General features: G+C 36.1%; 1 protein-coding gene across 3 annotated transcripts in view; it reads left to right on the top strand.

Moving 5' to 3' along the window:
* Positions 1–11,483, top strand: part of DECR1 (2,4-dienoyl-CoA reductase 1) — a 39,757-nt gene extending 28,274 nt beyond the window's left edge. For all 3 annotated transcript variants that reach the window (XM_082719700.1, XM_082719701.1, XM_082719702.1), the window contains exons 6-10: positions 6,500–6,599; positions 8,121–8,193; positions 10,234–10,380; positions 10,859–10,921; positions 11,021–11,483. In XM_082719700.1, coding sequence (XP_082575826.1) covers positions 6,500–6,599; positions 8,121–8,193; positions 10,234–10,380; positions 10,859–10,921; positions 11,021–11,080 — 443 coding nt within the window. In that variant the 3' untranslated portion in view covers positions 11,081–11,483. The remainder of the gene's footprint in view (positions 1–6,499; positions 6,600–8,120; positions 8,194–10,233; positions 10,381–10,858; positions 10,922–11,020) is intronic.
* The last annotated feature ends 4,850 nt before the right edge of the window (positions 11,484–16,333 follow it).

The raw sequence follows: 16,333 nt of genomic DNA, 5'->3' as shown, positions 1-16,333 counted from the left end.
TCTGTAAGATATGACTTACCTTATTCCTGTATAGTTACAGGTGGCTCAGAGTTAGTCTTTTTTTAATATATGAGGTAGATGTTTTAAATTCTCAGTTCTACAGTTAAGAAACTATGGTTTGTTAAATACCTACTAAGCATCAACTATCATTGTCAGAATTGACAATTGACTTTTTTTTTTTTTTTAAAGAGATAGAGCACACAAGCTGCGGGGGGTGGGGAAAGTGCAGGTGGAAGGAGAGGGAGAAAGAGAATCATGCTCAGCAAGGAGCCCTACATAGGGCTCAGTCAGTCTCAGGACCCTGAGGTAATGACCCGAGCCAACATTGAGAGTCAGATGCTTAACTAAGTGAGTCACCCAGGTGCCCCTACAATTGACATTTTTAAAGTCTAGTGAGAAAAAAGAAGAACTGTAGTTCAGTTTAAGACATAGTCATCGAGTTTACTCTGATACTTGGACACTTAGGGAGTCATGATATTTTTACCTTTACTCAGCTTTGCCATCTGTAAAACAGATTGTATAATTAATTACTTCTCAAAGGTTTAGTAATAAAACAAACTGATAGCTATAAAAGCTTCATGAAAAATATAAATTGCCTTGCCAATGCACATGTGCTTCTTCATGCATGTGAATAAACATATGCTAGCCTAAATAATATGAAGAATTTGGTGGGTGTCTAAGCAGTGGGAATAGTCAGAAGCAGTCCAGGACAGCTTGAACCATGTGAAGCCTTTATGGGGGAAAGGGAGGGAGTGAAAGGTCACTGTTTAGGCAGATTAATCACATAAAATGAGGGGAAAGAGGAAAGTAACTTAAGAAATGTGTCCAAAGGAAATTGTGGTTAGATGGATGTCATTGGAAGTATTCCTGAGGTAATCTTACCAGCAGCCTTGTGTAGAGGAAGAATAAATTGAACCAATTCACTAACTGAAGAAAGAATAAGAAGAGAGAGCATCCTTTTGGTCAATAGATAGGAGAAATAGTAAATACATGAACTAAGTAAAATATTTTATGCGTTTCATATGCTAAGTTTTAATAAGTTATCAGAAAACCCAAGGTTTTTAATGATCTTCCTGTCTTAGACTAGTGTGTGAACTGTAAACACAGAAATAAATTTTAAAATATTTTTATTTCTAATCCATTGTTACTGTCCTTGGCCAGTTCCTTTTCCTTCCCTCTCCATCATCCGGTGCCCTCAGCCTCATCCCTTTCATAACCACCCCTTGTTTGGCTGTTTCTCTCTAAGCCGCACAGAATCTTCATGCCCAGCTGTAGTTGCACAACTCAATGAAAGAAGCCCTTTCAAAGGCCATTACGGACACCTTTGTATTTCAAAAGACACATGCTACATTTGTTATTACTCCCTGTTGTAACTCTTGTCGCATCCATCAAGATTGGAAATGCTTTCACCGAGCAAGATACACAACTCATATCCCATGTGCAAACCCTTTCAGCCCTGTCTCCAGTCCTCTCTCCACGAATTCCTAACTCATTACTAAGCACAAAGGTGATGCTTTGTTTATGAAATGAAATATTTTTGAGACCCACAAAAACAAGAGAAGTTGAGGGCATATTTAATACTTCTTTCAGTTTTGTCTGTCAGCTTCACTACTAGAATAGAAGATGACCAGTCATTTTGACAAAATCAAGTAGTATGGAAGCAGTGCTCCTTGCTTGACAAGGAAGGAATCGTAGAGCAGGAGTAGAATATGGCTTTCCTATCTTTCAGTAGTATGAGTGCAAGTTAAGTGCTGTTTAGATTTTAAAGTAGAGTAGGACCATATGAGTATCTTTATGTGTATTGTGTCCATGCCTTTCTTAGAATAGTGGGGACATTTAAAGAATGTTTAAAAACATTCCTGGTCATCAGTTGGACTTTATTAGGGTAGTATTAGTATCCTTTTAAAAATTACTGTTTGCTGGAGTTATCTTGCTTAGTTTGATGGAACATTTAAACTTCATTTGTTAAAATTTCTTGTAGCAACCATATATATCTTACTTTGATGTATTATGAAGATAATATAAAGATGGAAGGGGCAGAAATATCAGTTGGAGAAACAAAGACTGAAAATTTTCCCTATTTGGCAAAAACTACAATATGTAGATCCAGGGCGCTCAACAAATCCTAAGCAGGATAAATACAAAGAAAACCATACCAGGGCATATCCTAATCAGTCACTCAAAACTAATGATAAAGAGAAAATTTCTTTTTTCAACAACATGTTATTTTAAGTAATCTCTACACTCAAAGTAGGGCTTGAACTTACAAGCCTGAGATCAAGAATCACCTATTCTACCAGCTGAGCCAGCCAGGCATCCAAAAGAGAAAATCTTAATAGCAATCAGAGGAAACAGAGAACAATATAAAAAAAGAATAGTTAATAAAAATATTCACTGACATCATCAGAAAACAATGTTTGCTAGAGAACAATAAAATGATAACTCGAAGGTGCTGAAAGAGGAAAAAACCAAAAACCTATTAGCCCTGAGTTCAGTACACAGCAAAATATTCTCAAAAATAAAAGTATTTTCTGACAAACAAAAGCTGCAAGAATTCAATGCCAGCAGATGTGTACTACAAGAAATATTGAAAAACGTTCTTCAGGCAAAATAAAAATGATACTAAATAGAAACTCAAATATTCAGATGGAATGATGGCTGTCAGAAACAGTAAATGTAACAGTAAATATTTAAATTTTTTGTTTTCCAAACTGCTTTTGAAAATAACTCACTGTATAAAGCTACATTAAAAAAGACACAAAACTTACAATAATCAACAGTGCTTGGGACACAATAGATTCTCAATAAATTGAAATAAATGAAAGTTTAAAATAATAATCTTTAGCTGCCAAGAAATCATGATTTTCTATTTCTTACTTAGCTGCTACACTAAAAAACATTACAAGTTTAATATTTGCAAAAGGATGAAACTATATGTTTTATAAAGCAGTACACATACTTTAAGGATACATACTTCAAGGATACAAGTTTGAAAGATCATAAAAATCGTTTGAAGAATTTCAGAGACATTTTATTCCTCCTCCAAAAATAGTTAGTCTCTCTTCCCCTCTGCATTTTCCAAAGTAGTAACAAAACTCAGCATATCCTGGCCAACATGAGGGGTAAAGGGGGGGCAGGAGTGCCATTCTGAGAGTATGAGAAATAAGAATGGTTGATCATTATGGCAACTCCTTTTGTATATCAAACTCTTCCTCTTTCAGAGTTCTGAAAATACTTTTCTTCCAAAATCACTCTGTGGAAAAGGAGGGATATAGAACAACCATGTACACAATTAAGGATCATTGACAGCAGATGCTAACTGCATCACCCTTAAAGCAAAACCATAAAAACTACTTTAAAAAGTGATACTTACTTACATAAAGCAAATGCTGCAGTAGAAAGTGCTCTAACTTCTGATTCAGATTTAACAAATTTTATTCAGGTGTGGGAGAGGAAGAATTAAATCATTTTATATAATTTAGAAACTAAAGATGAAAGATACTGTCCTCCTCTTTCTCCCTTTAGGTGTTATTTTCTCAGCCTTGAAGAGCTGGGTTGCCCACTGCTTAGAATGAGATAGCGCTGCCCCTGAATGTAAGGAGGAGGCAAAATTCTACTGTACTATCCTAATTGGGTTAATGCTGCAGAGTAGAACAATACAGCTGGACTCTAAAGAGTGAACAGTGGCGGAGTGCCTGTGTGTCTCAACTGGTTAACTGACTCTTGATTTTGGCTCTGGACATGATCCTGGGACAAAGCCCCATGTCGGGCTCCATGCTCAGTGTGGAGTTTGCTTGAGCATTTTTCTCTCTCTGCTTCTGCCCCTGCCCCACTCATGCACACTCTCTAAAATAAATGAGTAATTCTTAAAAAAAAAAAAAAAAAATTAACAGTGGTGCTAAAAACTCGAAAATAAAAAATTCTCAGATTACCAGAGTTAGTTATTGATACATTTTTCTTTTTGCAGAAAGGCCAATTCTTTAATTTTTTAATGTTTTTATTTTTTAAATATTTTATTTATTTGTCAGAGGGAGAAAGAAAGAGCACAAGCAGGGGGAGCAGCAGGCAGAGGGAGAAGAAGGCTCCCCACTAAGCAAGGAGCCTGATGCAGGATTTGATCTCACGACCTTGGGATCATGACCTGAGCCACAGGCAGACGCTTAACTGACTGAACCACCCAGGTATCCCAAGGCCAACTCTTTAAACTAGAATAACTTCTTATAGAAGAAGTTTGGAAATGACAGATTTCTAACCTCCCAGTGCAGACAAGCAGAAATGAATCTGTTATTTATTGAGGTCAAGTAAATGAAGAAAGGGAGCAATAGCTTGTCATTTTTTTTTTGTTGTTGTTGTTAGAAAATGGTTTATCAATTCCATTTTTGTATAAAACACACAGAGAAACCTAGCAAATTGACATTAAGTGCTGCCACATGGAAAGGTACTTTATCAAACTTTGAGCCTAAGAATATACAAGTGTCTCTTATATGCCCACACTAATTGTCTATGCTTTTCTGTCTGCCTCTTACAAAAATTCCACACTCCCCATTATTTCTTCTGTCCCAGTTACAATGCAATGACAGGGAGGAAGGGGATTGGTTAAAACAATGCTCTAAGGGTCTCTGCTGCCCTTCTTTCCAATCAGAGAGACTTGTGGATGTGGGGATCACACCACCCCTGGTGATGGGGCCTTTGTAAGAGAAACGAACTCTGTCATCCCAGATTGCAAGCTACAAGTGGCTTCATTACTTCAAAATGGGAAAAAATAATAACAAGGAAACACTAAAAGTCACAGTCTAGAGGCAGAATCGGTGGAGCATGTGACTCTTGATGTCCCCATTAAGTTCAAGCACCACGCTGGGTGTAGAGATTACCTAAAAATAAAATCTTCGTTTAAATGTAAGATTAGATAGAATGTAAGATTATGTCCAGTTTCAAAAGACTCAAATGTTCTAAAATCTAGTTTTTATCCAAGTTATGAAAACTAAAATAATAAACAATTTTAGTTCCCATAACCAACAGAGGTAGAATAGTATAAAGATATCTAGGCCTGAATATCGAGTCTACTTTTTACTAGTTGGACAGCTGCTGACCTTGACCAAGTCACTTCCCTGCTCTGGGTTGAGGATTAAACATCTGTAAAATAGGAAAATAGGGTGTCCAACAAAAGTCATTAGATCAGCTCGAGCATTTCGGTGTTCATTTTTAGCTTTATTTGGGTACATCTAGAGTAGCCTTTATTTTTGAGCTAATTTAGCTCTCCTAATAAGGCATGGCCTTTCTGAATTCTCCACTGAAAATCCTAGATGTTCAGTGAAGTTGCCTAGAACTCACTTATCTCCCCGTCCATGTGAGCTCTAGGAACTGCTTAGCGTACAGCTGTCTGACGGTTCTTTGCCTGGTCTAATGAAATCTCCCCCTAAACATGTATAGCTTGATTTTGGCCAAAGACTCGAGGAGATACTATGCAGATTTATGGAACTCTGTCTCTGTATCCTTCCCTCCTTGGGAGAACTCTCCTTACAAATTCCAACTTCCTCAGTCTCCCCAAACTCTGAAATCTGTTTCCTCAACTCAGTGAGAATGCTATGTTTTACTTGTATTTCTTTTCCTGTTTAGTGTACAGTTCGTGTGTGTGAGTGTGTGTGTGTGTGTGTGTATAATGTGTATATTTGTAGTATACACCATAGTATATTGTATAGTATATTGTGTATGTGTGTGTATATATACACACACATACAGTACCTTTAGGCAAAAATCTGGGGTGACCTTAGGGCTCATTTCATTTGTCTTCTCTCAGGAGTCCTTGTATTTCCCTGCTTGCTATACAGTATCTGAAAATAGTTGTATCATGTAATTATGTATCTTATACAGTTTTCTTGCTATTTACAGGGAGAGGGCAAGTCCCTCATGACTGGAAGTCAAGTCCTTGCTAATATAGTTTTGATTCTATTTGCTCTTATTTTTTAAAAAGATTTTTATTTATTTATTTGTTAGAGTGAGTGAACACAAGTGAGGGGAGCAACAGAGGGAGAGGGAGAAGTTCGCTTTCTGGTGAACAGGGAGACTGACAAGGGGCTCAACCCCAGGACCCTGGGATCATGACCTGGGCTGAAGGCAGATGCTTAACCAACTGAGCCACACAAGTGTCCCTGATTTATTCTTATTTAAGTGGGTGCTTAGTTAATGGAAAGCCCATCCAGCTGATTATGCAGGGGGTTATACGGCCATGCCTCTGAGTTTTGGGTCACCATCGTGACTCACCTGCCATAGAATTTCCAGTAAGCACAGACTGGGTCATCTTGCATGACAGCAAGAGTACTAGCAAGTTGTAGCAATTCCATTAGATTACTTTGTCATTAATTTAGGGCTACTGAAGTTTAAAAGATGCTACATTTTTGTTATGTCCTCTTGAATCAGATCCCAGTCTTTTAAATCATGTTTTCTTGATGTGAAATGACTTAGCTGTATTGTTAATTACTATATCCTTTTCAAATTTCAGGAGCAGTATTTCTTTCTATTACAACCATCTATGCTGAAAGTGGGTCAGGTTTTGTAGTACCAAGTGCTTCTGCCAAAGCAGGAGTGGAAGCCATGAGCAAGTGAGTACTACTGTGTTAATCCCACCAGCTCGTAATTCTGTTAAGACACGAAGTTGCTACTTCCCTAGCAGTTTGGAGCAGGTGCACTACAAGCACATGCCAAGGGGAGGTATGGTCATGAATTCTGTCAAAAGCGTGACTCAGAAGCAGTTTTGATGTATGATTTGCCTGAAAGAGGTGCAGTCCACCCATTCTCTAAAATTCACCCGGTGGACTAAGATAGATTAGCAGATTGTAGTTGGAGCACTTGCCCCCTATCCTGTCGAATGAGTTTTGCTGAATTGGCCTTTGAAGTGATCTTGTCAGAATGTATTAACTGATATCTTACAGTTTCATAAGACTTATCTCTTTGTATCTATTGCAAGGACACCGTACTGTGTTGCTGTATTACACATTTTTCATTTTAGAAGTCTTCTTGAAAGAAATGCTTTTCTGATTTTTTTTTTTTTAATCAAGCACAATTATGCGTTTCCTGAGAAATTAACTTGCCTTTCCATTATGGGCTCTGCAAAGTGTATAATTGATTAGGGCTTCTTGGAAAGAGTGGATGCAAATTTGTGACCAACCTATTGTGATTGTATAGAATGCCACAAAACATTTAGGTATTAGCTCCTTTTTGTTTTTTTTTTAATCTTTCCTTACCCATTTTTCGATTCCTTTCTCCTTCCTTGGTTCCTTCTTTTTTCTGTCTCTCTTTCCTTTCAACGATTTTATCTTCCTCATTTGCATTGTATTTTTTAAAAGTCATTACCTTAAGTCATTTTTTAAAGCTAGACTCAGTATATATACACAGAGATGTACATATAACTGTAAAGTCGTAGAACGAGTTTAGAAAGTGAAAGTTAGACCTATCAAGTAGGCTTTTAAAACAGATTGCTTCAAGTTTCCATGTTTGCTATTATTATGTTTTGCTTCATGACATTTAGTAAGATTTTGTTAGATTCCTATTTCCCTTTGAGTGTAGTGCAGCACTTGTATTAAAGCCTCATTAAACATGGATGTGATTAATATTTTATAACTATGTAATCCATCTCTTCCTTAAAAGTACTCATGATGTTGCAAACATTATAATTCAATGTACTATATATAAGTAGTACATGTTGCACTGAACTCCAGAAAGTGTGGCGGAGGGTCATGATTCTCTCACCTCTTTATGCTGAATTATGATACTTGCTCTAATAATGTATTTTGATATTGGACTTAGTTCTAAATATAAGGAGTAGGTAGTACAGCATTGTGATTAAGAACACTAAAATGCAAATGGTAGATATTATAGTGGAGTGATTAAAGGCACAAACCTGGAGGTAGACCGCTTGAGGTTTTCACTAGCCATATGACTCAGAGCAAGTGATTTAATCTCTCTATGCCTCAGTTTCCTTGTCTGTAACACGAGGAATGATAATAGTACCTACTTGTTGGGGTTGTGGTCTCTGGCATATAGTAAACATGCAGTGAGTCTGGATTATTATTTTTAACATATAGTATAATATTTTAGAATATTAAAATATTTTAAAATTTTAGGTCTCTTGCAGCTGAATGGGGTAAATATGGACTGCGATTTAATGTGATTCAACCAGGGCCTATAAAAACAAAAGTAAGTTTTAGTTTGCCTATTATCTCCTGTATGATTAAGGAATGAAACATTGATAGGAATATTCTGATTGTTGTATGCAGGACTTGTTAGAGATGCCTGACTTTGGAGCCATGGTGGTAGGGAAGAGGGGTTTGCCATTATCCAATATAAATAAGGAGGTGGGCAGGAATACAACAGCTGTGTAACTTCTTGATAAGAACTGTTTCAACATCTTAATCTGGGATCTTTTATGCCATCCATTTTGGTATTTCGTCTGATTTGCTTCAGTAATCTGATATTAACCTATATTTCTTAATCCTCACCATATTTTATGGACTCTTAACTTTGATTGACATCTCTTTTTTAGTTCATGGAAGTGTAAGTATATTTTTATTTTAAGAAATGTTCTGGGAAGTTATCATAGAGGCTTGGTCTTTCTATAGGTAGCATTTTCTTTGACTCATGTCTGTGCCTTTCATTTGTAAACACTCCATTATGTATGTTATATAATCCCATGTCTCTCTGATTACAAATCTTTCTGATGACAGGCATTTCTCCTGTAATAAAAAATGCTTACAGATACTCATTGCGACTCACAATGACTACTAATGCAGTTACGGCCAGAAGGCCCACAGGTTCTGTGTTCTCTCACATTGCCCCAGATAACTTCACTCTCACTCTTTGTTTCTGTGTAAAGCAAGAATTTACAATCCCAACTAACCTGTAGCTCCAAAGGCCTACGTGAAGTATGATAGCTTGTTCTGGTTGTATAAATACATTAGAAAACAGTATTAAGGAACATTTTGGATTATAGGTAGTTCTGGGTACTAAATGTCAATACGAACATGGCTGCATAGTTTATTTAGTTATTCAAAGGGCAGAAAATAGAAAGAAGAACTAGTTGAGTGAATGAAACTTGATTATCATGTTTGACACTCTAGTAATAAAGAATCTAATACAATTAATGGAAAAATAACTCAAAAGCATACATTAAAACACATAATTCAGGGCAGCCCTGTGCTGAACATTCTTTGAAGAGAAACCTGGAGTCACAGAAGCTTCTTTTTAGGACCTCAACCCCTAGGAAAGGTCACCTGCATTTTATTTATTTATTTAAAATATATTTGAGTGACTACTATGTGCAAAGGTACTGAGCAAGATACCAAACATTTGTGACAGAGGATTTGCCATCAAGGAGTTTACAGTGTAGCAGTAGAATTATCAGTTGTACACAAGGAACAAGTATGTAGCTTTAAAGAGATGAAAAGAAAACAGAGTATAGAAACTCCACAGCAATCCCTACAGAGCCAGAATTGGGACCTGTTGCTGCCCTTTGCCTCTGCTGGGTTATACCTGCCCAGGGATGGCAAAAGGGCTGGAGGGCTCACAAGGAGCCTCCTGAGAGCAACTTTGCTCTGTCTCTCACCGGTTTTATTGAAGAAAACTGTCACCTAGACTTCTAGGCACTGATACAGAGAAATTCAATCTTCTTTTTAAAAAAATCACTGCCCATGCATACTTTATCTTGGTCTGCACTTTTGCATCATTAGTAGAAGTCAGACATTGGTTGGCAAATTTAGTTACAGGGTTTTTTTCCCCCTCTAGGAGCTACTTCAGTTTAATATTCCTACATACTTGTTTTCTTCCTTTCCAGTTATTTTGAGAAGAATGAAGAAAAGGAATTTCCTTTTAAAGGTTTCCCACTTGAGTCACTCTTCTGTGATTATTCAATCAAACACAGTACCATGGCATCCCCCACACTAAGCTTGTACAGATTTCAGAGTACTTTCATATACATTTTCTCATTTGATGCTTACAACAGTTTTTCTCCTCATTTTATAGATGGGGGTAAAAAGGTTATATTTTCTGGTGATATTTATAGGTCAGTATTAGATAAAATGACCTGTTTTGAGCTGAAGAGACTTTGGAAGAATTTGACAAAATTCTTTGTTGTTTACAAGGCCTGAGGTATAAACAGTCTCCCATCGTAATATTCCATTTTGTCCAAACTAGTTCTTAAATTCTTTTTAATGCAGCAAAACTATTTTCTCAATTTCTAAGGGTGCCTTTAGTCGTCTTGACCCAATGGGAACATTTGAGAAGGATATGATTGCTAGAATTCCTTGTGGTCGGCTAGGAACTGTGGAAGAACTTGCAAATCTTGCTGCTTACCTTTGCAGTGATTATGCTTCTTGGATTAATGGGGCAGTAAGTATTGTTTTCTCTTGACTTTTTGGGGTGGTGTATTTGGGGTGGGAAGGCATATTGTGGAACCATTCATGACAATATTGAATATAAATGTGACTTAAAAACAGTGAATCTTGGAACACTGAAAAAATAAAATTAAGTTAAAAAAGAAAATATTTATTTAGCTGTAGATAATATTAAAATATTAATGTAGGTGTTTAGCCTATGGAGTTTGTTCATTGATAAATTAATTTTATTAAATGCTAATTACTCTGGTAGATATGCCTTTAAGGTGGGTAGAATTTGAAATTGTTGAGATGGGGGAAAGAGGTTCTAAAATTAGTAAATCAGGTTGGGTTTAATCATGACTTTTGTCTTCAGACTTTGGGTTTTGATTGAAAGTGCCAAGGAGATGTTACATCCAGTTAAGATGGGAAAATGGCTAACTCAGAAACTTTCAAAAGGAGTTAGTTTCAGAGTTTTTGTTATTTTTTTTCAGGTCATTAGATTTGATGGTGGAGAGGAAGTATTTATTTCAGGGGAATTCAACAGTCTGAGGAAGGTAATGCCATTTTGTGAATATAATATATTAGCAGCTAAGATACCAAGCTTTAAAAATATGCAAGAACCACATAAAATTGCCTTTTTCTGTTTGTGTTAGGTTACCAACGAGGAGTGGGACAGAATAGAAGGACTCATCAGGAAGACAGAAGGCTCCTAAGACCACTCTTGCCTTCATCTTGGTTATAAGGGAAATGTTATAGTTTATGATACTTGGAATTATTTTCAAGTCTAATAAATTGTTAATCAACAAACCAGGACTGAGTGTATATCATGTGCCAGGCCAGTGGTAGGTAGATATTGTACATTAACAGATATATAAGATGGGATATTTTCCCTCCAGAATTTTTTTTTAATAATTAATAAAAAGGCAAGTAAGAGAAGGCTATGGTAGAGGTAAAATGCTTGGAAGTACAGTGAATGAAACAAATATTATAGCCTGGAAAAATCAGGAGAATCTTAATGGTCGAAGTAGCATTTGAGTTATGTATTAAACCATGCCTGTGATGATGGGGCCTTAAAAAAAGAAAGTGATGGTATACAATAAATTTAATGGACTCTGATTTATTGGACTCTGCCTTTCTATTAGATTTCCTTTTCACTGGACTTGTGAATTATCTTCTTTAGATAGCTCAATATTAATTCAAACAAACTTTTTCCAGGACCTGTCTTACAGTCTGCCATTTTATTTGGCACTGAGGATACAACATGAACCATCTACAGCCTTTGCCTTCTTGAAACATTATCTAGAAGGGTAGAGAGACCTATAAATAATTATTTGTGGATGCAGTGTGATAAATATTATTCTAGCAGTGTAAAAGTATGGAGGAGGAAGTAATGCATTCTGTCTCCAAAATGTAGAGAAAGTGACACCTAGGAGATAACATTCCATCTCAGCTTTAAAAGAAGACTAGATTTCTCTAGGTAGAAATGATGAACAAGCTTATAAAATATTTTTGTGTGTCATTTCATTTCGTTTCATATGTGGTTTGACTAATTTGTCATCCTGAGAATCAAATAATAAACCCACAGTCTCAAATGTATATAGCTGTAATTTTGAGTTTATATTAAAAATAGGTCTATTTTGTTTTCAGACGAGTTACTCATAAACATGATCTCTGTAAACTGTCTCCATTGTTCAAATTACCAAGAGAAAGAACTAACTTCCATCTTAGCTCCTCTGAATACATCTGTCAAGGAATCTAGTTTTCCTGTTTGAATATATATGCTGTAAGTCTCACATGGAAACACTTACCACATTCACAATTAATTGTGTACATAATTTACATTAAATTGTGTACATAAATGGGTAACATTGTAGATTTGGAATAAGTGGCCTTGACATTCTCAATCATACTGAGCTTTTCTTCACACTCTCACAGTGCAGGCACATTCTGCATTTTATCCTTAATGCTAACCCTCATTTTCTTCTTGTCTGCCTACATCTTCTTTTTCAAATTATTAATACCTCTTATAGTGTAGGGGAAAAAAAGATGCCAGTAAGTATATAAATGAGCTTGTATGAGTTTCATTGCTTTTTATTTTCCTCCTTATAAAATTCAGGATTTTAATATCTGCTTCCTGCGGTTCTCATGAGGAATAAGGGAGGCAAAAAAGTGAAAACACTGTAAAATGTAAAATGCACAAATGAAAGGTGGGCCTTTCTGTCATTCTATCCCTTCACTTTAAGACTTGGTTATTACAGAAAACTTGAGAATTGAATAGAAAACATTTAAGACTAACTTCCTAAAGATGTTTCTGTTAATACTTTGGTATATTTATTTTCAGTCTTTGGCTTTTTTTTTTTTTTTTAAGATTTTATTTATTTATCAGAGAGAGATGGGGGGAGAGAGCAAGCACAGGCAGACAGAATGGCAAGCAGAGGCAGAGGGAGAAGTAGGCTCCCTGCCGAGCAAGGAGCCCGATGTGGGACTCGATCCCAGGAGGCTGGGATCATGACCTGAGCCGAAGGCAGCTGCTTAACCAACTGAGCCACCCAGGCGTCCCTGGCTTTTTTTATTTAATTTTATACTTTATGAAGATAATTTGTTTATATAATTTGCACAGAAAGAGTATCACCTTAATTCTCCCTCCAAGCTCACTTTCCATATAGTAGTCTTTTCAGCTTTTTTGAGTTCATTTTTTCCCCCCAAAATATACTCTTTCCTTCTACTAAGTCTCCCCATAAAACCATATCCTTAATTTTGGTTCAATTAATATTCAATGTTTACATTTTTTATAATTTCATATTTTTCCCAGTGTTTTTTCAACTTTCCTCTTTTTAAAAACAGTTTAGATTGTATGACAAATCAGATACTGTGTTTTTCATAAATTTTTTTTGTATTTCATGGTTTACATATATCATACTTTACTTAATTATTCTCAGAATTAGGCTTTTATTTTCAGTATATTAAAAACCTGTGATGAACATCTTTGGGTGTGAAACCCTTTAGAATTTGGAATTTTTTCCTTCTTACAGATTTCTGGAAGTAATATTATTAATCAAAGGTTATGAAGCTTTTAAAGATCCCTGAAACACAGTTTCAAATTGTTATTCCTAAGATTTGTATGGGTTTAGAACACCCTAAGCTGTGTATGATAGTGTCAGTTTCACCAAATAGCTACCAGCATGAAGTATTCTCATTTTCAAACTATTTACGAACTTCATAAGTAAAAAATGATAGCTTCTCTTCAAGCATGTGTTTATTTACTGGGGCTCTAGAATACTTTTCTATACTTGTGAACTTCCTGTTTGCTTTTTTTTACCTATTGGTGTCTTAATTGGGTCTTGTAAAAAATTTTGTCTAAGTTTTTAAATGCATTTTTCTTCTATTATTAGAGTTTGCATCAGTATTTTTTATATATATATAATATAGATAATACATATTATATATAATATAGTTTTGTGCATATATATATACATATATATGTATATCTATATATATTTAAAGCTCTATTTATTTAAGAGAGAGAGTGCAAGTGTGAGGGGCAGAGAGGGAGGGAGAGAAAAACTTTAGCAGACTTCTTTGCTGAGCGTGGAGCCAGATGCAGGACTAGATCCTAGGGCCCTGTGATCAGGACCTGAGCTGAAACCAACAGTGGGATGCTTAACTGACTGCACGACCCAGGTGCCCCTCATTTTTTTTGTTTTTAAGATTTTCTTTATTTGAGAGAGAGGGAGAAAGCACGAGAAGTGGAGGGTCAGGGTGAGAAGCAGACTCCCTGCTGAGCAGGGAGCCCAATGTGGGACTCCATCCTGGGACTCCAGGATCATGACCTGAGCCAAAGGCTGTTGCCCAACCAAGTGAGCCACCCAGGGGCCCCATCATTATTATAGTCTATTACCGATGTTGAATGAGGAAGAAAAGATTATAAACATGGAAGAGAAGGCCAGAAAAGAGAAATTATGAGAATATTAATTAATTGAAATTTTTAGGAAGTCTGAAAGAGACATTATTGATGAATAGTTACTATATATAATGACCTACCACCTTGGGGCTGTAATCATATCACTGTTTCATCTTAAGAATTATCACTTTGCCATTCCATTTAGTGCTATTTTGAAGGGTCTTGCTTCCAATACTGGAAAAGCTAATATTCAGTAAGTTAAAGGGAGGGCTATTGGTAGCAATATCACTACCAATCAATATATGAAAAATATAGGAAATGTTTCAGGTATGGAGTAACAGCTGTTGTTATATTATTCTTGTGGCAAAAACTAAAGCAGCAATAATTTAAGTGACTTTGAATAATGGAATTTTGGAGCTGGGAAACCTTAGAAGATATGTCTTAACCCCTTCATTTTATAATCGAGGACACTGAGAGCTCAGAGAAGTTATGAACTTGCCTTAGGTCACTCAATTAGTCAAGGTCATTTCCTTCCCAATTTGACTATTTGTTGGGATCATAATTTAAAGCCAAAAGGCAGTAACAGGGTGTTGATGAGATATAGTTCTCTTGCAAAGGCTTTTGAGGGGAAAAGCTTGTAAATTTCTTTTGTTCTTGATCAATTTTGTTATTTTGTTTAGTGGACATAAAACTATTCATTAGGCTTTCCTAACTTCATTCTCAACTTCAGTGTCTTTAATTTGAATTTCTTCTGGTATCTTAAATTTCTCAACTGTGAGGTAAAATAATCCTTATGTTTGAAGACAGAATAAATGGCCCTTAATTATAAAATCTCAATTTATCTTGGCGGTGGAGGAGCTGCCTGCTCTCAAACACACTCTCCCCTGAACCTGGGCTCTGCTGCAGCAGCTTTCTTTCCATTCCTTGGGGTTGTTTGACCTAGGTGCTTATTTGTCCTAGGAATGTGCTTTTCCTGATTTTGGGGGGCTGGCTTCTTCAAAGAGGCCTCCCTAAATTCCTGTTCACACACCATTTTTAAACCTTTTATTTGATGTAGGATTTCTTAATGCACACAAATCATGAATTATCACAAAATGGATACACTTGTGTAACCACTACCTGGGTAAAAAACAAAACATCACCAGGAATCCAGAAGCCTGACTTCCCTCTTATGAAACTAGTTACTATCTTGACTTCTAACAAAAGAGCTAAGCTACTTTTGTTTGTAGAATCACATATTAAGTATTCTTTCGTTTTTGGTTTTTACCTGTGTGACAATTGCTGATGTATTCTCCTTGCTATATAACATTCCATTGCATGAATATACAACAGTTTATATATTAGTTTGGCTCTTGGAGGACATTTGGATTTCTAGTTTGCAGCTATGCCAAATATGATGCTAGATGCAACTGTAAACCTTCTTTTCTTTTGGTGACTATACAGACCTTTTTCTGTCGGGTTGATAAAACCTAAAAGTGAAATTGCTGGGTTATAAGGTGTCTGTATATATTCAAATTTGGTAGGTACTGCCAAAGACCTTTCCAGAATTATCTCGATTTAACTTTCTACCCAGCAGTAAGAATTTCCACTGTGCTACAACCTCACTAATACTTAGCTTTAACTTTTCTGATGAGTGCATAGCAGTATCCCAATTGTTTTAATTTGTATTTCTCCTGAGTACTAATAAAGTTGATTGCTTTTATTTATTTTGGCTATTTAGAGGTCTTTTTTTTTTATTTGTAAAATGTCTGTTTAAATTTCTCACACATCTTTTGGGTTATGCTTTTTAAGATTTATTTTTAGAGTAATGTTTATATATTTCTGCGTATGTACCTTTGTCAATTATGTGTTACAAATTGATGTGGGAGATCATCAAGAGGACATGACCACTGGTTGACCCAAGAGCTGTACCTGCAATCAGAGGTTTCTCACCCATCCCCCATCCTTGGAATGTTGGTTCCACGTGTTCTCCACTCCGTTTCAGGCTGGAGCGGTTTTCAAGGATGCAGCGTGGAGACAGCAATGCCTTGTTGAAACCACCTGGACCACATACTACATGACTGAA

The sequence above is a fragment of the Mustela nivalis genome (assembly GCF_964662115.1).
Source record: "Mustela nivalis genome assembly, chromosome: 2".
Taxonomy (NCBI): Eukaryota; Metazoa; Chordata; class Mammalia; order Carnivora; family Mustelidae; genus Mustela; species Mustela nivalis.
The sequence above is the reverse complement of the archived record's forward strand: the minus strand, read 5'-3'. Positions and strand labels throughout refer to the sequence as shown.